Source organism: Epinephelus moara, chromosome 23 (assembly GCF_006386435.1).
Source record: "Epinephelus moara isolate mb chromosome 23, YSFRI_EMoa_1.0, whole genome shotgun sequence".
In the NCBI taxonomy this organism is placed as follows: domain Eukaryota; kingdom Metazoa; phylum Chordata; class Actinopteri; order Perciformes; family Serranidae; genus Epinephelus; species Epinephelus moara.
Genome location: NC_065528.1, coordinates 27,551,121 through 27,573,830, shown reverse-complemented (window position 1 = coordinate 27,573,830; position 22,710 = coordinate 27,551,121). Strand labels below are relative to the sequence as shown.

At 41.5% G+C, this 22,710-nt stretch overlaps 1 protein-coding gene across 2 annotated transcripts; it reads left to right on the top strand.

Moving 5' to 3' along the window:
- Nucleotides 1–274: 274 nt before the first annotated feature.
- Nucleotides 275–21,209, top strand: cry1a (cryptochrome circadian regulator 1a). Of its 2 annotated transcripts, XM_050036830.1 has the most exons (14): nt 280–1,217; nt 14,580–14,688; nt 14,766–14,908; nt 14,994–15,178; nt 15,409–15,497; nt 15,743–15,883; nt 16,974–17,285; nt 17,386–17,537; nt 17,678–17,880; nt 18,519–18,635; nt 18,721–18,828; nt 19,008–19,079; nt 19,208–19,313; nt 20,811–21,209. In XM_050036830.1, exons 1-13 carry the CDS (start codon nt 1,060–1,062, stop codon nt 19,306–19,308), a joined length of 1,890 nt encoding a protein of 629 aa, XP_049892787.1. In that variant the 5' UTR covers nt 280–1,059; the 3' UTR covers nt 19,309–19,313; nt 20,811–21,209. The 2 variants fall into 2 exon arrangements, with proteins under 2 accessions (XP_049892790.1, XP_049892787.1); XM_050036833.1 differs by lacking the exons at nt 18,519–18,635; nt 18,721–18,828; nt 19,008–19,079; nt 19,208–19,313; nt 20,811–21,209 and adding an exon at nt 18,075–18,512 and having other exon boundaries at nt 275–1,217.
- Nucleotides 21,210–22,710: the final 1,501 nt, after the last annotated feature.

Sequence of the window (22,710 nt, the reverse complement as noted above, 5' to 3'; positions counted from 1 at the left end):
TATTTTATGTTATTTCATTTTTTTTGTATTTTATTTCATTCTATTTTATATCATTTTTATTTCATCTTATTTTATTTCTTTCATTTTTATTTTATTTTATTTTTATTTTATTTTATTTTATTTTATTTTATTTTGTTTCGTTTTATGTTATGTTTTATTGACTGGCCTGAGCCAGTGTGGATGATGTCTGTTTAAGGCATGGGACAGAGCACGCTGCAGAAACGTGACCACGCTGAGACCCGGCCTCGACCAATCACAGCGCTCCCAGCCTGTGTGCGTCCTCGCGTGGGCGGCGTCACAGTCGTAGGTGCGGCTTGGAGATTGAGCAGCTATTCGTGGACGTCGGGGGACAATTGTCTCACATAGCGACCCAGAACATCCCACCGACAGCACCGAGGAGGACCCACCCGGGACAGAGACGTGTTTCTGACAGCTCCGTGTTTCTTCCAGCTGCGTGGGGACGACGCTTTTGACAGCATCGCTGAATTTCTCTTTACATAACCAGCTTTCCCCGGTAACGTTATCCACGGCGGGCAGGTCTGTGCCACGGTGTCCTCTGCTCGCGAGCAGCATCAAACCTCAGGCCAGTGTATCCGTGTGTTACCTATATATCCGTGGGTAGTGTGTGTGGAGCCTGCTGCAGTGTGTTATATTAGTACATGTATCATTATACAAGCTTTTTTCATCATTCAGAAAAACAAGTTATACAACACAAAACCAGGTTAGAGCGCGTCACAGCACCGGGTCCTAACGCCCGCCGGGTTACCTGTCACACCGCCGGGGAGCGCGCGCTGTCTCGTGCACCAATGGTTCAGCAGCAGACGGCTTTTAAATTCTTCGACATTATGGAAAAAGTCCTGTTAGAGCAAGGTTAACTCACAACTGGGACTGAACTGAATACCACGCGCACTTTTGCACACTAATTTCCCTCTGACCTGCTTCCCTTGTTTTTCCTTGGATATATTATTATTTTTGATAAAGCAGTGAGGTGTGATAAGAGAGGCGCGAGCAGCCAAAGGACCTGTCAAACGTCATCAAAAGGACTCATCCAGTTGAGTAATGGTCATTAATACGATCCACTGGTTCAGGAAGGGCTTACGGCTCCACGACAACCCGTCGCTCAAGGAATCTCTGCAGGGAGCGGATACTGTCCGCTGCGTCTACATCCTCGACCCCTGGTTCGCGGGCTCTTCCAACGTTGGGATCAACAGGTGGAGGTGAGCAACACAGCCGTGCACGTGCACACACAGTAGACATACAGTGCATTGTGTGTTGCAGAAGGTCAGGGGTGCTCTACCTGCTTTACCTATTTCTTTTTGTCAAGATCCTCTTATGTGCTGAACATCTTTTCTGACACATGCTGGCACCTTATTAACATCCACAGTGTTAGTTTCCTCTCTCTGTCCTCATCCAAATGAAGGAGTAGGGGGAGGTAGAGTGTACAGAACGGTCCAGGGGGCTGAGTTCAGTCCACACAGACATCTCTCCTTCCCACTTTTCATTCTATCCAAGCTTAACCTTAACCTTGGACCCCAGACGGCGCTATTCCTCCCACTCATAGTCTCAAGGATGTGCATCAGGGACTGCCACATCTGGCCCTTGACTGAACCAGCAAAGTGCAAAACATAAAATAAATCCCAGCGAGAATAATTTATTTTAGTGTAAAGCTCCTCACTGTGGCCCATGCACATCTGGAAGCTCTGATTTCTTTTCATGACATTAAAATTCCTTGCACTTGTCAGTCGTTGCTCTCTTTGCCCCAAAATGCACGATGCATGTAAGTTTTTTGTGTTTGTTTTTGGCAGTATAGTAGTGTGTACAAGGCAAGTGATTGGTCGAGCTGGAGCAATTTATTGGTTAGTTGTCAATTATGAAATTACACACCAGCTGATTTGACGATTAATTCATCATTTTAAGTATTATTTTTAAAGAAAAAAATGAAAATACTTGGATTCTAGCTTCTTAAATGTGAATGTTTTCTGTTTTCTTTGTTCATCTGTGACAGTAAACTGTATATTTTTGGGTTGTTGACCCCACTGAAAGACATTTTTCACCATTTTCTGACCTGTTATGAAGCAAACAAGTCGATAAATTGAGAAAATAATGGACGGATTAATCCACATTGAAAGAAATCGCTAGTTGCAGACCTATTGCTTGATATTTGATTGATTATTTGAGTCAGTTTTCAAGCAAAAATGCCAAATATTTGCTTCATTTAACTTCCCAGATGTGAAGATTTGCGGCTTTTTTTGCCTTTTATGATAGCAAATAGAATATATTCGGGTTAATCACCATTGATGTCAACTTGGGTGTGACTTTTTATTTTTGTACAATTTTGGGTAAAGCAGTTAATCCAGAAAGTAGGGCTGCACTGTATGCAAATTATATATTTGTATATATAGCCATTATTTTTTAAAGTAAAATGTGGTGTGTGTGTGTGTGTGTGTGTGTGTGTGTGGTGATTTTAGTGGAAATGGTCGTTCTTGAATTTAATTGTCAGGGAAATAAATGAAAATGCTGATGATGTGATTTTTGCTGGGGTTTGCACCAAGCAAGTATGGCTGGGCGATATGTCCCAGAAATTATATCTCCATATCTTTATGTTATATCCCGATAAATGATATATATCTCAATATTTTTTAAATCTCCTCATTAATGCTTGGACTCTACGACAAAATCCAACATAATATTTCCAACCTAATACTCTCTGATGCAACAAAGTTGTAGAGATGACTATTGTTTTCTTGTTTTTTTCCCCAGAAAATATTAACACAATGAGATTTTTGATCAATAATCATTAATAATTTGGATTTAACAGCCAAGTGGGTTAAAGCGATTGTTAAAACAAATGGAAAAGTGTGTTAAGGCCATGCATTTACATCACTTTACTGTAACGCAGCCTTTAAAACAAGGAAAAAAAAACATTTCTACCACATCGCGATACAACGATACCCAATATCTAAGACGATATATCGTCTCATATCACGATAACGACATGATATCGTCACATTGCTCAACCCTACAAGCAAGTTCATTTATAATAATATGTTTACCCTCATCAAAAAACCGCAGCTCCTCTGATTTGTAAACTGCACTTGGCCATATTGCGATAATATTTAGATTAATTGTGCCGCCCTGCCACAAAGTAATCAACAGATTAACTGATAATAAACTGTTGTTGTTTCAGGCTCTAATCCCCTTAACACCTCAACGACAGCTTAGTTTCACTCTTCACTGCAGTATATTATAACTGTTATATATTATGTGTGATGCTCGTTGGTGTGCGTGCACATGTCTCTTAAACACTGTTCATTTGCACCTGCCTCGTCTGTTACAGAACACTGCGATAGTTTAAAGTGTCTGCAGTAACTTGGAAGAGATAAGCAGCCTTCATATCAAAGTTTATAGCAGGTGTATCCTTGAGATGTTGACTGCCACTGTATGTCTTGTTCGTCGTGTCTCATTACATCACGAGATGCAGCGGTGAATAAAACCTCTCCCCAGCAATCATCATCAAACCAAACATCAATTAGACCTTTGTCAGATACATGATTTAATGAGGCTCAACACATAATGGGTGTTGACATCTCACATGATTTATAATACTGCTTTTACTTTCCCTTAAAAGGTGAGTAAGAGCGCAAATTCGTAAACAGTATTTTAATGTTGATGCTCGCCTCCCTGCTCAATCCAGGATAATTTGCAGCGTCGTAAGTAGCAAGTGTTGAGTGGTTTATCGCCACGGCAGCAGCTCCCAGACTCCTTCACACCGAGGATCCCCAGCTCATTGATCTGTGGTCTGCACTGTTACAGATTGTGGAGGTGTAAATGACATTTAGAGGCTGGGCAGAGAGGAAGCTAAGTGACAAATGTGTCTGAAAATGTAGTCCTGAGATAGAAATGGGGAAATGTGTCAGAGTTAATTAGTCGTACACATTTGCCAGAACTGAGATTAATGCGTTAACAAGCTTTGTTTAAAGTCTTGGAAGATGTTCAGTTGTTTTAGTCTGGACTAGAAGACCCAAAAGAGAGTTTAGAGGTTGAAATGTCTCTGTCTTTTTGCCCTTTGCTGAGCTGCTCTCAAATGACACTCTGAATCTGACCTGTATTCCCCATGTGTCACTGGTGACCACCAGGCGATGCATCATTTAATACCAACATTTTATGTAACTGACATTTCCTGAACTCCAGACAGTCAGCCAAGTGTGCTTGCATGAGTGCAGGCTGTGTGAGTGTGTCGACACAAATGCATATGTGAAGCTCTGCAGGCTCATGTGACGCAGATAAGAGCGAGGGGCCGTTATGGCAGGCAGCCTGAGTTGACCTCATTTGTTGCATGGAAAGTTTTCCCGCTTAAAACAAACAGTCAGCGTCCTTTTTTTTACCTAGGCGTTTAGTCATGACGGTATCTTGGCACACGCAGCTGCTGAATGAGCGGGCTCCTGAGATTTACAGTACAGTAGGTGTCTCGCTGGATGTTTGTGTTTCCCCTTCCTGCTGTGCACTCTGCTTCGGTCCCATGCCGTCACTGGGAGAGTAGGGCAGCAGCATTACCAAAGGCGTGCCTGTTATGAAGCATCCATGTTATGCTCTACGGTTATGCAACGGCAGTCTGGGGTGACGCAGAGCTCACATGCAGCTCACTCCCCTGATTCACTCCCTGTATTTCATTCTTTATGCTCATATCAGATGCGAACATGGAGTAAAACTTATTCATATCAAAAACAGTAGGAGAGAGACAAAAAATATAAAAGTCAAAGAGATGTTTCTGTTATTTGGACAATGTTATCACCTGCTGTATAATGTGATACAGTTTAACAGCACCACCAGTGGTTCCCAACTGGTCCAGCCACAAGGTCCAGATTTCTCCGTAGTCATTAGTTCAAGATCCACATTCAGCATCATACTTGAGTTTAGCCACGTTGTTGAGCTAGTTTGCTGTCTCTGTCAAGTAGCTGACTGTTAGTCACTCACTCCACAGCACAAAATGACACTCTGTGCCTGAAATTCACTGTACTTCACCTGTGACCCACTTTTGGACAGTAAACTACCTTAAACAAAAACTGAACATTATAATAAAAGGTAGGATTTATTGCAAAACTGTTGTATAAGGATGTCAATTTCAGTTAATTTTGCCTTCAGTAGCCAGACACCCATTAATTGGTAACTAAACGGTTCGTTTTTAAGAAAGTTTGAAATACAAGAGGTCTTTCCTTTTGGTCCAGTGATCCATTAGGCCCGTTTCCACTGAAGAAGTTCCTGGTACTATTTGGGGGGCAGGAACTACTACAGGAACGTCCTCTCACTCGGCCCTCTCAACCGCCGTGTCTCCACTGAGAGCGGAGTACGAGGAAGGTTCCTGTAAAGTTACGGGCTCTGGATGTTACNAAAACTGCTTTGCTAGCTCAATCATGTTGTAACTAAGATATCCGCTGGAAAAAATATTTTTTCACGGGCCATTTAGTAAGTTTTTTTTTAGATGGCGGCGGAAGTTATATGAACGAGCTAACCCTCGTCTGCTGAGTTTTAAAAATGCCGGCTATTTTGTTGCTTTCTGTTGTCGTCACATCCCTCCTTGAGTATATCCAATCAGCACCAAGTAATCCCCAAGCCCCAGCCAGGAGTCTTTCGGGGCCGTTCTGAGTACCTACTCCGAGGCAGGGACTTGTTTAGCCCCTGTAAAAGTTCCGGAACTCTGTCCTTCGGGGGTGGTTCCTGCGGTGGAGACACGCACCAACGGCCCCGGCCCCGTAAAATTACACCGAAGTTCCTGCGGTGGAAACGGGCCTATTGACTCTTGTAGCTTTAGCGCCTTTAGCGCTATCCTTCTAGAGGTGGTGAAATTTTAATGTTTTGTGTTGTAAATGCCCTTTATTTTATTTTCTGTCTGCTTTGCTAACAGATAGCCGGCTAGTTGTGTTAGCATGTGAAAAACATGGTGCCCGCTGCCCACTCTCCGGTCTCCACTGCTTAGCCAAGCTAGTAGTGATGGGATTTCTTGTTTACTTGTGAGAGCTGGTTCTTTGGCTCTTGTTCACTTTGAAGAGCCGGTTCAAAGATGCGGTTCGTTTGTTTTGTTTTGTTTTTTTTGCTGTGTGTGTGTGTGTGTGTGTGTGTGGGGCGGGGGGGGGGATTATTGATGTTACCAGAATAACCAACAACCTCCCCCTACCCCCAAACGCTCTCAATAACAAGTTTATAGTCTAAATTCAGACTTGTTCCAGTGTGTCCGAACTGCATGCTGGGTAACATGCAAACTAGACAAAGAAATTAGGAACTGGCTCGTTCACTCTAAAGAGCCGGTTCACTTGTTCACTTCAAAGAGCCGGTTCAAAGACTCGACTCGTTCACGAACGTCACATCACTACAAGATAGCCATAGCTGCTCTGTACTGTGCACTACCCAGGTCGAGTGGGAGCTAGCTAGTAGCGCCGCTCATTTGGTGATATTTGATGGTAATGCTATCCCAATGGTGGGACGGTGTTGCTGTGGAAACATGGTGGTCACCCTTCAGTCTCCCCTAAAATAGTCCTGGTGGATAATCGGCTTCATTCTAGCTTCAAGACCTCTTTTAACAATGTTAGCACCACTAGCTAACAGAACTAACAATGCTAAAGGGAGTTTTAGCTTAGCGGTGCTGCTAGCTAGCTTCCACCAGACCTGGGTGTAGTAGGGCAGTACATTAAAATGAACCTATAGCCTGACACGCATAACCAGTCAAAAATACTCTTGGCGGTTAACCGATTAAAGATTAGCATTTGTCATGTTGTTGCCATCAGCTGTACTCAGATTCAGTTTTGTGCTGAATGCTAACATTAGCATGATAACATGATTACAGTCCCAATTTTGTCCCGTTATACTTCAGTCATGCTAATTTTAGCATGTCTAGCTGCTACATTAGCATTTAAGGATATATTGCGATACTGTGCGCAAGATGATTTTTCTTTTTTTTTAAAATCTAATTTTAGGAAAACACATAATATAAAGACCACAACAACACATGCACAGAAAGTTTACTTTTTCATGCAATCAGATCAGTGGGAGCTACATTAGTATTTAGCATATTCCCTGTAGCATTCAGCATCATTGCACAACTTTCCATGCGATCTAAGTAAAGGAATTAACATTTGCCTATGTCAGTAAATAAATAAATAAATAACAAATATAAATAAAAGTGCTTGCAGGATTCTTAAGGTAAACAAATTAAGAAAGAAATCTTAAACTCAATTATATAGTGAGAAATGGGCTGCCAAGTTTATTGATATTTGGGAAATATTTTTGGAATTTGTATAAAAAAATGGTGACATTGAAGATGCCTTGAAAATGCAAACGCTTAAATAAAGAACACGAACTAATGTGAGGATAGTGTGTTTAAACTATGTATTTTTGTTTTACTGCATTATTATTATTATTATTATTATTATTTACGTATGTCGTTTGTTTAAAAATAATTCATGTAATTATAATTATTTATTTTATGTTTATTTTAGTATATTTATTTATTTTATTATGTTTATTTATTTTATATTTATTTAAGAAAAATAACTTACAGTTAATTTTATTATAATTATTTATCCTATATTGAATTAATTTATTAGATTTATTTTCTAATTTATTATTAAATATTCATATAGTGTTTTTGAGAATCGATACAGTATCGCACAAGACAATAATGATTTGCCACAGTTGTTGATATGAAAAGACAGGCAAGAATTATAAGTACTCAGATCAATGATATTTCTGTAGCCCTGAGGCATTTATGTCTGGTCATAAAAAAAGAAAGCTCATTTCCACAAAACTACATGCTAATGAAACAGGAGGATTGTGCTGCAGCCTATGAAACACTTGCCATAGCCTGCAGCTTCTGTAATTAGCACTTGTTCCTGCAGCTATCATTTGAATAACTTGTGAGGAAGCGAGCCACCCCGTTTGAGATCTCGGGGGAGGTTATCGTCAGTGAATGAGCCGGGTCAATGCCAGATGACATGACAGATAGCAATAACCTTCCCTTCCCGCGAAATCTCCATGCACGGCATAAGTAGGTCAGTGTGGTAGTAGTGAACGGTCCACGCTTTTCGTCTTTCTGACCTACTTTTGCTCCCCTGCATCTGCGAGAAACCCCAACTATCTGTGGTGAGCAGCGCAACTGTGAGCAGTAATCCCAACAAAGCTGCTTCCATCTGATATCAACGCTTCATGCTTGAAACTGTTGTGACGTTGCTCCATAACAGAGTGTTTATAACAAGTGGTAAGAAGGTGGAGGTTCATGGAAAACATTTTGGTGCATCACAGTACAGCTTTGTCTTCATCTAAACACCCCAGATGATAGATTAAGGTCGCTGCTTTTCTATTGGGTGTCAGATGGTCTGTCTTTGGAGGTCAGGTGAGCAGAGCGATTGACCGCAGACTGGATTTCTGGACTGGTAGGATAAATCTGGGCTGAGATATTAGAGAGCTTTTCAGTCGTCATCAGATAAGACTGTTCTTGTAACTGCCTCCAGATGTGAACGTACAGAGTGTGATTGTTTGAGGGTGGAACTGGGTGTTCTGGAAAACAAAACATCGCTCAGTGAATCCACTTCCCATAGGTTCAAAATAGGAAATTACTTTGAATTTTTTTTTTCTCTGCAGCTCTACTGTGCAGCTCACATGCAACAGAATCAACACTGTTGTATCAGGACAGTTTGGGGCATGCCCAGATGTTTTTATAGCAACAAAAGCAGCTTTTTTAATGATAATTTGGGACATATCTACCCATTTTTGAAGCAACAAAACAGTGTCTTTTCCAATAACAGTTTTAGACATGTCCAGCCTTTTTTGTAGCAACAAAAGCAGGTATTTTTTAGCAATAGTTTTGTACGTGTCCGACCTTTTTTATAGCAGTGATAGCTGGGTATTTTTTCACAATACTTTGGGATATGTCCAGCAATTTTGTTGCAACAAAAGTGGGTCTTTTTTAATAACAGTTTTGGACATGTCCAGCTTTTTTGTAGCAACAAAAGCAGGTATTTTTTAACGATCGTTAGGGACATATCCAGCCATTTTTGAAGTGACAAAAAAAGCAGGTATTTTTTAGCGACAGTTTGAGACATGTCCACCTTTTTCTTAGCAACAAAATCAGGTATTTTTAACAGTAGTTTTGGACACATCTAGCCATTTTTGAAACAACAAAACTGTGTCTTTTCCAATAACAGTTTGAGACATGTCCAGCCATTTTGTAGTTCAAAAAGCAGGTATTTCTAGCAATAGTTTTGGACCTGTCTTACCTTTTTTTTATAGCCACAAAAGTTGGGTATTTTTTCACAATACTTCTGGATAGGTCCAGCAGTTTTGTAGCAACAACAATGGGTCTTTTTTGATAGTAGTTTTGAACATGTCCAGCCATTTTTGTAGCAGAAGTGGGTATTTTTTAGTAATAGTTAGGGACACGTGAAGCCATTTTTGTACCGTCAAAAGCTGGTCTTTTTCAATATTAGATTGGGAAAGTTTGGGATGTCAGACTGTTTTTGTAGTGAAAAAAGCAGGTATTTTTAAATAATAGATTGGGACATGTCCAACAATTTCTTTAGCTACAAAAGTGGGTCTTCTTCAATAACAGTGTGGGACAAGTCCAGTCGTTTTTGTAGCAGCAAAACTGGGTATTTATAAACAGAAACATGTTTTCCCAACCCTAACCAAGTGGTTTTTGTGCCTAAACTTAACCACATGTTAACCAAATTGTGATTGCAATAGTTTGGGACATGTCCAGCCTTTTTTTGTAGCAACAGAACTGGGTATTTTTAAGCAGAAACATGAAACCAAAAAGCTAAAAAAAAAGCTAACCACACGTTAACCACAGTGTTGTCACAACACCAGATTGAAACACTAAAAGATGTAGTTTCAACACATCCACCACATGTGAAACTTACAAATGTAACATAACTGTGGTTTGCAAAGTCTCACAGTGCCAACATTTATTCTGGTGATTGTGTTGCTATGTCGCGTCTCCTATTCTTATAAGCTTATCCTTTGGCACAAAGCATCACAGTAAGGCCTCGTTAGATAACGGTAGCTTGCTGTGTGCTGTTTGTGTTTTTCAATTCAGGGCATCTAAATTGCTTGAAAACCTCAAATCCAGATCGGTGTAGACAGCACGCTTTCCACCCACATCCAGCATGTTCTGCATGTCGCCGGCCTTTTATAATTTTCTCCACATGATTTGCTTTTAAATGTTGACCTACTCTCTGATTTATGGCGCAGAAAATTTATAATAAAACGATTATTTGAGTATTGACATTGCGGTAATAAATAGGAGAGGCAGAGCTGGGTGTTCACAGCAGCACCCACCTTGCTTTCTTATCAGAAGACATGATTAGACCTGGATGATACAGGAAGCCTCCACCTACGTACTTTGGTCGCTATAGCAACAGCACGGGAAGCACCACATTACTGCTGCTCTGTCTGCACTCATGTGTGGACCCATGGGTGTGTGTTTGATGTTTACAGTTGGTATTTCTTATTTTGGGGAAGATAAAAACAGAAGCACAGGACTAATAAAACAAAAGAATAACGATGAAACTGTTAATACTGTGTTCTAGAAGTATTATTCATATTTGCTTTAATTGGGTCAGTATGTTTGGTTTGTTTATTTTCACAGACGTCACATACAGTGATGATTAAACTCATATTGTTGACTCATCCTCTGTCTTCATGACTCAGTCTTCAGAATGAGTTGAAGGATTTTCTCTTTGGAATTATTGATGCATCGCAGTCGGTTCGGTCAGAAGGAACACTGACAAAAACAAAAGTTCAGCATGCTGCTTGAAAGAGCGAGAAATTATGCACGCGTTTTCCTCGCAGACGCACAGTAACCTTGTTACACTTGTTTGTTCGTGCAGAGTGGAGGTTAAATTGGGCTGTTTCAGGAGGAATTACACTGTCAGGATTACAAAGAGGAGCCCTCGGGGAAAATCGTTTAATTTCACTTTGTAGTGCTGCATTCAGGCCCTAAACTCTGCAGAGATAATACGAGGGGTGAATGTTGAAGGCAGTAATTTATTTGGGAGTAACAGTCACATGAAGGAAGGAAACTCATGTGAAGAGATAATATTCAGGATTTAAAAAAACAAAGACATTATTAAAGGAAAACTTCACCCACAAAATCAACATTTTTAGCGCCGATGTCACAACGACGTCACTTTATTAGCTGGAGGCAAAACCTGCCTCTCCCCCACAGGGCTGTAGGCTACACAGGAGTCTTAAAATGTGGTCTTGTTGTGTTATTGGGAGCCAGAATAGAAGGAGTCATGGCTCAAAACCAGCCGCCACTGCCCGTCAACAAAAACAAAGATGGTTAAATGTGATAAGACCAAAGGACTGGATGGAGGCCATCATCAAAAATGCTCACATGTACAGCGCACACTTCATATCAGGTTAGGGAAAAAGTATTTCCTGTTGTAGGGATGAATAACGTTATGTGTATTAAGGGTTATCATGTCCACCTCATCAGAAACTGGGGAGGGATTAAGAGGAATATTGGAGTTCTCTGGAACGCTAACTTTTTAGTGCTTTAGCTAATGTTAGCTTCCATAGAAAAACAAACAAGTGTCGTCTTCCTTTGTAAGATTGGCTTCCTGTGACATCATCCATCCACTGAGTGAGAGCATACGGGTCGGCCAGTCTGGTCCTCTTGGTCAGTGTTTACTTATTCAAATAACACTCGCAGTTCCGAAGAGTGAGTGACCTGACATGGTGCGTTTCTAAATTCAGTCTGACGCTCTACACTAAAATGAGAGCCCTGTTGGTCGAAGAAACGGAGCGTTATATTTCTACATAAATTAACAAACGGTTAAAGAGGCAACAGATAGGATTTGTTTGTTTTTTTTTAGCTTGGCACCACCTAGCGTCAGCAGTGTTGCTCGCACTGTTGCAACGATCAAATTGACCGTGCGGATCAGAGATAATCAATAAAATGTAGGCTGTAAAGCCACCAGTATACCTCTATGTATATGTAGAATGAGAAGGTGTGTGGACACTATACTAAATAAATGAGGAAAGAGACGGAGCAACAAGGAGTTATACCAATATGCACATGTAAACAGTCCCCATTCTAGAATAAACGGTACCGTTTGGGAACAATGCGGCCAGTTGGAGCTCAAATTGAATGGGAAACAAAGTCCAGTGTTCACAGCTGGGCGTAACTTAGCTGCGCGATGTCCGTCGATAGCTGCCTCCGTGAGAAGAGAACAGAAGGAAGGGAGGGGAGTATCACTGTCCGAGGGCTGCCGTAGAATGGCAACCAGGATGTCAGCCGACCAACACTCGCTACCCGCTCCCTGGTTGCGGCGATTTGCGATGCTGGCCAGCTAGGAATGAACTAGCAGCCAGTACAGTACAGTCCTCTCTGGTCTAGCTAACATTTAGCCGTGTTACTTACTGATCCATTAGAAAGAAAGCTAGCTGGACATGGGTTTTGAAGCCTCTTTGGTCACGGAGCTCCCTCCATCTCTTGAACGCCTGACTGAGGTTTACTCTTGTTTTTCCTCTTCTTTTATCACTCTCCTTTTTGCTCTTCTTTGCCTCCTCACACAGAGGAGCTCCTTTTCTTTTGCTAGGCCGTTTTTCACTTGTCTCCAAACTTTGTCCGTCTGCCATTGTGCTCGTGACTCAACTATCTCATGCCCAACTCCTCATAAGGACCAGCTCCAGTCCCTGATTGGCTGACCGACCAGTTTCGCAATACATGACACGTTTCCTGCCGTAAAGCAGATTTTTTCCGCAAAATTTCGGCACCGGTGGCAGAAGCTTATTACAAAGATTGCAAAGCCACTGAGTAACCTATGTAAATGCTGATTGTCTGATTTTACTGTGACTGGATAAATGAGACTTGAGGTTATACTGCACGAGTTGTGTCAGGTTGTAAACTGATGTTTTGATGTAGTTTTGCTGTTATAAAATGCCCCCTATGATCTCAGTTCGTCAAGAATATTCTCATTTTTTGGACTCTTTGTTCACCATTGAGGCTGGTGAGAAAAACAATTTAAAAAAAAAATTAATTTACGGTGACATGGGGTGAGTAATTGAAAACAGAGTGTTACAGAGTGGCCCCTGATGTGTCAGCTGTTGCCTTTATTTATTTGTTTCTTTATTAGTTGTTCCAGAATGTCTAATTCCCACTTGTTATCTAACACAACAGTGACGCATTCAGCAGAAATGTGCTCCTTCGCCAGCTGTTTGTCCTCCTGCCTCCTCCGCCTTACAGACATTAACCCGGTCAGATGTTTCTGCTGACTCACACACCTGCTGCACTCGCGTTGTTAAACGTTCGGCTTTTGTTACCGGACACATTTTCATCCCCTCTTTGTTGTCACAGTTTTGGTGATTGACATTTTCAGGGCGCACACTTGTTTCAGTGCAGTAAATATACACAGGTAAATACCTTTATTCATGGATTGACAGAGAGATTGTAACACTGATAATAATTAAGTAAAAAAGACTTGATTATTAAAAGAAGTTGTAATTATAATAATAATTAAATTAAATAAATAAAAAAATAGAGATAGCAGTGATAAAAAAATTCTAAGTGAATATTTGTTGATAAAGAAATTATAAAAATTTGTTTACAACCAAAAATAACAATATTTATATTTACATATAAGTAAATATACACTGGTAAATAAATACCTTTATACATGAAGAGATAGGGAGATAGCAACACTGATAATAAAAATAAAATTTAAAAGAAAATAACTAAAGATATAATAATAATAATAATAACATTTAAAATGTAATTAATAAAATTTAATGAATAAATAAATAAAGATAAAATCAAATAAACTAGAGATGGCAGTGATACAAAAATTCTAAGAAAAAAAATAGGTTTATAAATAATATTGAATATACTCTAATATTTTAAATGTAATTTTTTTTTGTTCTAAATTTATGTCCTGGACTTTTGCAGCACTGTTAATATGTTTACTGTATGCACCAAACACCAAGGCTAATAACATGTACGTGAAAACCTACTTGGCAGTAATTCTGATTCTGATCAGTCTCCACATCACATAGACTTCACTACAAGCTGCATCCTTATTCTTATGACTTTGCTTCCCAGTTTGGCCGGTGCAAGAGGAAGAATCTGAATAATCAAATCTGCCAATTCACATTTTACGTCTATGCAGAGGATCGCCATTGTTCTGTAACAGGAACGAGCACTTTTCTGCATCCTCTTCTCTCGTCTCCATCAGAAAAAAAATGTTTAATTAGGTCACAATTTTAGAAGACTTCCCGACTGTCAGCAGCTTGTTTTGAACACAGGAATATTCAGTTTTAGAAAACGGATTCTTGGAGTAGGTCGCCTGAATAGATGCTTTAACTTGATGTGTAACATTTACATATCAAAGAGCGAGTTGAATTGCTGCTTCAGTAAACTGCATTTAGCGTGATGTCTTGTCAAACCACCTGAAATAATCACACCTCCTTCATATGCAGATACAATTTTCTTTCCCAGGTGTTTACGACATTGTAATGTTTTTGAATATTCAGCTGTACATTGTTCAAGTCAGTGTTTAACCCCTGTCTTTATTCCTGTCGTCCTCCAGGTTCTTACTGCAGAGTCTTGAGGATTTGGACTCCAGCCTGCGCAAGCTCAACTCCCGACTGTTTGTGATTCGAGGCCAACCCACTGATGTCTTTCCCAGACTTTTCAAGGTGACGTCTAACATTTTAAGCATGTTGTTCAAACCCTGATTATTCTATCCCGTACCTAACGTTTGTTAATTCTCCAGGAATGGAAGATTTCTCGTTTGTCGTACGAGTATGACTCTGAGCCCTTTGGGAAAGAACGTGATGCAGCTATTAAGAAACTGGCCTGTGAGGCTGGAGTGGAGGTGACAGTTCGCATCTCCCACACACTCTATGACCTTGACAAGTGAGTTGATATCACTACTTACACATCAAATCGAACTTGATCTATTCAGTCTTTAACTCCCTCTGTACTCATGTCACTCCTGCAGGATCATAGAGTTGAACGGGGGTCAGTCCCCGCTCACCTACAAGCGGTTCCAGACCCTCATCAGTCGCATGGATGCAGTCGAGGTGCCTGCGGAGTCCATCACGGCTGACATCATGGGGAAATGTAGGACGCCGCTGTCCGAAGACCATGATGACAAGTTTGGGGTCCCCTCCTTGGAGGAGCTGGGTGAGTGATGCTACCACTAGCAGCACTGGAGCAGTTTAGGGTCACATAAAAACATGATACTGCAAACTGAAATTCAACATTAGAGGCTGACTTTTTGGGGGGGAAATTTATTTAAACAGAGCCAATGCCAGTAGAAGCATGGCGGTGCAACATAGTGTCTGCTGAGTCCATGTGAATCCGTCTGTATTATAGGCTGATGTTTAAAGTGTTTTGGTGTGTGATCTCTTCAGGTTTTGATACTGAAGGTCTGTCATCAGCTGTGTGGCCGGGGGGAGAGACCGAAGCGCTCACACGACTGGAGAGGCATTTGGAGAGGAAGGTCGGTGAAATCTTTTCTTCTTTTTAGAAAATCCTAAAACAAGGACTCTAGCCGCTGTTAGAAAAATCAGCAATTTATTAAAGTACCACTAAGAAACAGTGTAATTCTGTTATCATGTTTTAGGTAAACGTCCATCTCCGATTGCTTCTCTCAGTGTTTCAGCCTTAACAGAAGTCTTGTCAGATGTTGCGACGTAACACCAAGCTGTCATACTGTTTCATATCTGACCATGTGTTGTCCCTCAGGCGTGGGTGGCCAACTTCGAGCGTCCCAGGATGAACGCCAACTCGCTGCTCGCCAGCCCGACGGGCCTCAGCCCATACCTGCGCTTCGGCTGCCTCTCCTGTCGCCTCTTCTACTTCAAACTCACCGACCTCTATAGGAAGGTAAGTCGACGATAAACACCTCTGAACATGTGAGTGAACAAATTTGGTATCTAACGGACCATTGGTTATTTAGGGGAGCGGGGTTGGGCGTGTGCAAACGTGGAAGGCACGTCAAATAATCTTTTAAGCACTGGGGAAGGACTTATGTTTTATATTTTGCCTTAGGGGTGGGACACACAACTTTACATGGTTGTATTTTATATTTATTTGAGGTACCTTCTGAACCCCCAGACTTGCTGCCTGGTTTCAGAGGCATGTTTTCACCTTAAAAACTGGCAAAATAACACCATGTATCACAGCCAGAAACTGTAAAAAACAGAAATTCTCCTTGGATCATGTGCGACAAATGCTTCCATCGTGAAACATCCAGGCTTAAAATAGTCACATTTCATCAAAATGTCTTTATTCTACACGCCTCATTTAGAGACTGTGGACAGAGTGGATTGAAATATGCCTTTCTACATGCTGAACACATGTATTGATAAAGTATTGGCTCTTTACCGGCAGAGGTTTCACTGCACTTACTCACACTTACTCTCTGCTGTTGTCTGACTTCTGTTGTGTTTGTGTGTGTCTGAGTGTGTGTGCGCTGTGAGGAGGAGGTCAGCCCCGACATGCAGAGAGCAGGAGAGAGGCTGCAGAATGATGATACATGAAACCAAAACTTAAAAAAGTGACGATAAGAGCCGATAACGTCTGAGCTTAGACTTGTTCTACAGCATGTGTGAGGGTGATTCACGGCTCCTGTTGTTTACAGCACCACCTAGTGGTTCTTTCTTTATTATGTAATGAGGTGAATTATCCACAGCAGTCTCGCTGTGGTGCGCTGGCTCCCTCTAGAGGTGTTATGTTGCACATTCAGGCACTAATGTGATGTTTACAGTCAAGAAATATGGAGTTTTATTGAGGAAAATGTTCCATGGCCATTTTTTGTAGACTTCTGTATCTTTCATTTGGTGTTAATCATCCATGTTTTTAGTTCCTTTTCTGATTTTGAATACATGAATCAAAATGATTTTGTTGTGGACGTCATCCATTTAATTTTCCGCGATTTCCCGAGGCACTAACACGTCTCCTGCCGCCTCTCCAGGTGAAGAAGAACAGCTCCCCTCCCCTCTCGCTCTACGGTCAGCTGCTGTGGCGCGAGTTCTTCTACACGGCAGCCACCAACAACCCCTGCTTCGACAAGATGGAGAGCAACCCCATCTGCGTTCAGATCCCGTGGGACCGCAACCCCGAGGCGCTGGCCAAGTGGGCGGAGGGCCGCACCGGCTTCCCGTGGATCGACGCCATCATGACGCAGCTGAGGCAGGAGGGCTGGATACATCACCTGGCTCGACACGCCGTGGCCTGTTTCCTGACCAGAGGGGACTTGTGGATCGGCTGGGAGGAGGGCATGAAGGTAGACAGAGGCTTTTCATCTACATTTACATCTCTACATGTCTTCTTCCTTGTTATTCTGTGTTTTTAATTTATTCTTATCACCTCTTTGTGGCCTTCAGGTGTTTGAGGAGCTGCTCCTGGATGCAGACTGGAGTGTGAACGCAGGCAGCTGGATGTGGCTCTCCTGCAGCTCTTTCTTCCAGCAGTTCTTCCACTGCTACTGCCCCGTGGGGTTCGGCCGACGCACAGACCCCAACGGAGATTACATACGGTACGCTGCTGAGAGACTATAAATTATGGCTCCACTGTCAGGAGATATTGATGGAAACTGATGGCAGTAGTTAAACCTGGAGTCATTAAATCTTTACACCACCCTACATGCTCACTAAACCTCTTCATCTCTTCACTTAGGCGCTACCTGCCAATCCTGAGAGGGTTTCCAGCCAAATATATTTATGATCCCTGGAACGCTCCAGAGAGTGTGCAGAAGGCAGCTAAATGCATTATTGGAGTGCATTACCCTAAACCCATGGTGCACCACGCAGAGGCCAGTCGCCTTAACATCGAGCGAATGAAACAGATCTACCAGCAGCTCTCCTGTTACAGAGGCCTCGGTAAGGACACAACACTAAGCACAGTTCACCAAACACTTTCGGTATGGTGCCTCTGAAACCAAAAGTAACCCTTCAGACATGGTGCCTAGTTTTAAGAAGCTGAGGTAAACACGATGCCGGTTTAACAAGCTTCAACTGCTCAGGCAGGTTTTTCCATCCAGAATATAAATATCTAGTCATCATTTTTAATTTAGACTTGGAAATGACTGTTACACCCTACCCATGGGCAGCGCTACGGGGCGAACAACACTCCAGCACTTACTCAAGTCAACCACAGAAAGCACCTTGAGATTAAGAAAGACACACAAACAAGACAGAACTAAATTCCAGGCTGAGAATCAGCAAGATGAGCTGTCCCCACAGCAGAGTCCTCCCTTTTCTGCTGCTGGCACAGGAGCGTTAAAGCACCTCCTTCCCAGGTCAGGCGCACCTCGTTGAGCAATGCGGCACGCCTGTGCAGAGCTGCTGTTAGCTCTCCAGTAAAGGAAAAACCTAACCTGCCAAATGTCTGCTGTTTACCTTCTTCAGATCAAAACAGAAAACAACCCATAAGTACTGTGAAATTTTAGATCTATCTTGTAAGTAATAAGTGACTGTACTTGTATAAGGTGTTGACTGTCTGTCATATGTGTCCTCAGGCCTTCTGGCAACAGTTCCGTCCACCTCTAACGGTAACGGAAATGGTAATGGTGAGACGTCCTCAGACGGGATGGGATTCCCTGTTGAGGCTTCACACAGCGCTGCAGCTCCATCTGGTAGGTGTCACCTTCTGGGTCCTTTATAACTTCCTCCCTAGTCTCTGGAGGTGAAGATTAAAATCTATTTGTATTGTTTTCACAGGCTATCAGATGCCAGTTCACTCCCAGGGAGACTGGCAGAGTGGTGTCATGATGTACCTGCAGAGTGATCCACAAACCAGCACACAGCAGCAGCAGCAGCAGCAGCAGGGTGGGGACCCTCACTTACTACATGTTCAATTTATCTACTTCAGTTGTCAGGATACATGTCCACTTGCCCCAGTGCCTTATGCTCAGTTTCCCCTTCATACTACATTAGTGTTCTTGTATTTGTCACCCTCATGTTGTCGGGCAATACTCAATAACTTATCCTTGAATCTTAAATCCCAGGTTACGCCGGAACCAGTACCAGTATGATGTGTTACACCCAAGGCTCACAGCAGATCCCTGCTATTCAGAAAGGTGAGAGCTGATAAGCCAAGACTCTACAATTTACTAAAGCTGATCATTTAGTTTATTTGATTGATAAATCTTGTTTGTACCTTTATCCTGAGTTATGCTTTCTAAGCTGTGCTGTTTGTTTTCATCAGGACCTGAACACCACTGCGTCGCTCAGACCAGTGGGAAAAGACACAGCGAGGACTCTGGGAATGGCAAAGGCTCAAAAATCCAGAGACAGAGTACCCACTAAAACAGGTTAGTTGGAGACACTAATCACACTTTTTATATTCCTGCTGAAAATTTCAGGAGAGTATAGATAAAACAACACACTGCTACATGTAGCTACATGCTAACATCAGGGAAACCAGTAATCTTATGTCGCTTATGTTGTAAATTTCTCTCCGAGTTTGGATCACATTCCTGCTGAAACACGTCTGGTTGTGTTAAGAAGCTTTTATTAGTGATTTTTAATGGGAGAAAGTGCCCCCATAAACAGTCATACCCAGGCTGCAAGTACACTGCTACATGTAGCTACATGCTAACTAGAGTTGTACCGATGCCGATACCAGTTTCGGAAATGCCTCCGATACTGCCTAAAATGCGGTATCGGGTATCGGCGAGTACAGCCTATGACCAATCCGATACCACATAATGCATCACGTCATTACGCATACGCACGCTACAGGCAAACGAAACGGAAACAGAGCGGAGTTTAAAAAGCATTCTGCTGTAGCCTTTAAAATGTCTTTTTTACCAAATTGTGTGGCTGCACTTTAACCTTTGTCTTGATCTGTGTCAACACTGGATAATAATAATAATAATAAAAAACTATTATGTATTTATTTCTTAATATTTTACATAGAGTTTTAGGAGTTGAGACATACAACAATCCATTTCCCATCCATTTTTTTTTAAAGCGCTGGTATCAGATTGGTACTCGGTATCGGCTGATACCTAAGGTTCAGGAATTGGTATCGGGAAGGAAAAAGTGGTGTCGGTACATCTATAATGCTAACGTCAGGGAAACATGTAGTATTGGCTGTTGATGTTTTGGCTTGGCCCATAAATTGCTCTTCCCGACCCGAGGAAAGCTTTGCAAATATTAAAGTTCCACGGATCGAAAATTTATGAAAACAAGAGTCATAATTAACCTTGTTAGCAGTTCGAGGTGTCAACAGTCTTACACCATTTTTTTCAATGGTGGCCTACGGGGAAAATGCTTTATGGGCCACGGATATTTTTTTCGCTGCAATCCCACAAGTTACCATTGGAAGCAAGGCTGAACGGCGTTCCTGGGGGCTTGAAATACGCAAATATGTGGACGACCTGTAAGCGTAGACTTGGCTTCCTCTCGAGGGGCTCTTAAAAAGACAGGCGCTCAAATGGAGCGTCTCATACAGACTGTGGATACAAATATTTGGGATGGGATCCTCAAGATTTGGTCTCTTGGGATTTGTTGACAGTTCCAATAATATGGAATATCATCTATTCTTGAAGTCGCACATGTATCCTTAAATACTTCAAATTATATTTTTAATGGATGAATTAATGTGTTGGTGGCAGTAGCTCAGTCCACAGGGACTTGGGTTTGAAATCAGAGGGTTGGCGATTCAAGGCAAGACACCGAACCTTCAGCTGCTTGGTCCATGCCAGCCTCCTCATTCTGATATCTCTCCATTTAATTCATGTGGAAGTCCTGTTTGTACATGTGTGTGTATTTTGGTTAATGTGTGTCTTCCTGTCTCCTCACAGGAGTGTCTGCAGACGGACCGTGTACACAGCCAACACAAAATGGACGTTAAAGCTTACATTTTTGTAACAGCACCACACTGTTTGCATGGACACACCTTCAAGCGGAGCATCATTAAACACATAAAGTAATGGGACTGTATATGATCATGTGGACTGCACCACCCGGCCAGTGCTGACATCACTGGAGTGGCTGTTACACTGTGCTCATCTTTGGGTTAATATAACCAGGACAAAAAAAGTCTTTGTGTATATAATGAATTTGCTAATTTCAGCTCACATACAACTTGTACATATTTGAATATTGTATGTGTGTTTTCTCTCTTTGTGTAGCCATAGACCCATTGATATATTTTTGATATGAGAAATCATTGTGAATGGAACTTTTTTTTTTTTTTTTTTGGAAGATTTTCAATAAAAATGAAAACGTTTGTAGACCGTCCATTCAAAAAAAAAAAAGGGTGATAAATCTTGTATCTATTCCGATGCCGCTGCCTGTCCTCTCATTTACTCTACTTCCCAATTTTCTCCTTTTTGAGCCGTCCATAATATTTATCAACTGAAGTGTTCTGACCACTCCCTTTCTCTGTCTCAGTACTAGTCGCCTCATTTTTAATCCTCTCCACTGTAGAAGCAGTATCAGTATGACATTTACTATCGAGTTGTTGCCCTTGTCAATGGCTATTGAGAAAAGGTGACAGGAAAACTAATTCTTCATATCATGGTGTCCCCTCTGTATAATCCCCAATAAATGTACCACTTGAGAGAGCTGCTTCACATGTGTGTTGTTCCTTCTCAGTGTGCTTGTTTAATTAAAACTGTTTTAAATCTATGAATAGTTTCAGTCTGTTCTTTGAGGCTTAGAAGACTCTTAATGAAATAAACCTGACTAGTTTTTACCCTTAAACACATTTAAATATCACTTGTTAGATAAAGACTATATATACTTGCAGGCCACTTTATTAGGTACACCTTGCTAGTGCCAGGTGGGACCCCTTTTGCCTTCAGAACTGCCTTAATTCTCGGTGTCACAGATCCAACAAGGTGCTGGAAACATTCCTCAGAGATTTTGGTCCATATTGACATGATGACATCACACAGTTGCTGCAGATTTGTCGGCTGCACATCCATGATGAGAATCTCCTGTTCCACCACATCCCAAAGGTGCTCTATTGGACTGAGATCTGGTGACTGTGGAGGCCATTGGAGTACAGTGAACTCATTGTCATGTTCAAGAAACCAGTTTGAGATGATTTGAGCTTTGTGACATGGTGTCAATCACCTTTCTTCCTCATTCTGATGCTCAGTTTGAACTTTAGCAGGTCGTCTTCACCATGTCTACATGCCTAAATGCACTGAGTTGCTGCCATGTGATTGGCTGATTAGCTATTTGCGTATATAAAGGTATACATTATCAAATTGGGAGACATTCCAGTACATTATTTTTTAAGTTGGTTTGGAGACCAGGCATTCTTTAAAGGATCTGTTTATATAACTTTATAAATCTTTTCATTTGCAGGCAACGTTCTTTGTGCAATTTCAAATGTCAAAGTTGGAAGTTGTTGTATCTGTAATGTTCGACCTGCAAATTTTGCACTCTGCAATCGATTTTTTGTTGACCATCACGTACATTTTGACTTTGCACAAAATGATCTTTGGTACAATCTTTGCAAACTGGCGCTCAGTAATGTCACGTTTGTTCTTTGTGGTTCACTCCTGCAACTTTACCGGATGCTGTCAGCTTGGTTCTAACAAAGTGGATCATCTGGGGAATTAAGAGTCGACTTGCTGGGAATGAAAAACGTAAGACAATGAGTTAAATCAAAAATCTTAAGTCCAGGTGAAGTCACAAGTCAAGTTAGAAGTCTTTTCTGATTTTGTCAAAACGAGTCTAAAGTCATTA

What these genes read in the sequence shown, in the direction of transcription:
- cry1a (XM_050036830.1), top strand. Translation starts at nt 1,060, where the DNA reads ATGGTCATTAATACGATCCACTGGTTCAGGAAGGGCTTACGGCTCCAC. An exon ending in TCTTTCCCAGACTTTTCAAG is followed by an intron (nt 14,689 to 14,765) that starts GTGACGTCTAAC and finishes TTAATTCTCCAG; the next exon opens with GAATGGAAGATTTCTCGTTT. An exon ending in CCCAACGGAGATTACATACG is followed by an intron (nt 17,538 to 17,677) that starts GTACGCTGCTGA and finishes CTCTTCACTTAG; the next exon opens with GCGCTACCTGCCAATCCTGA.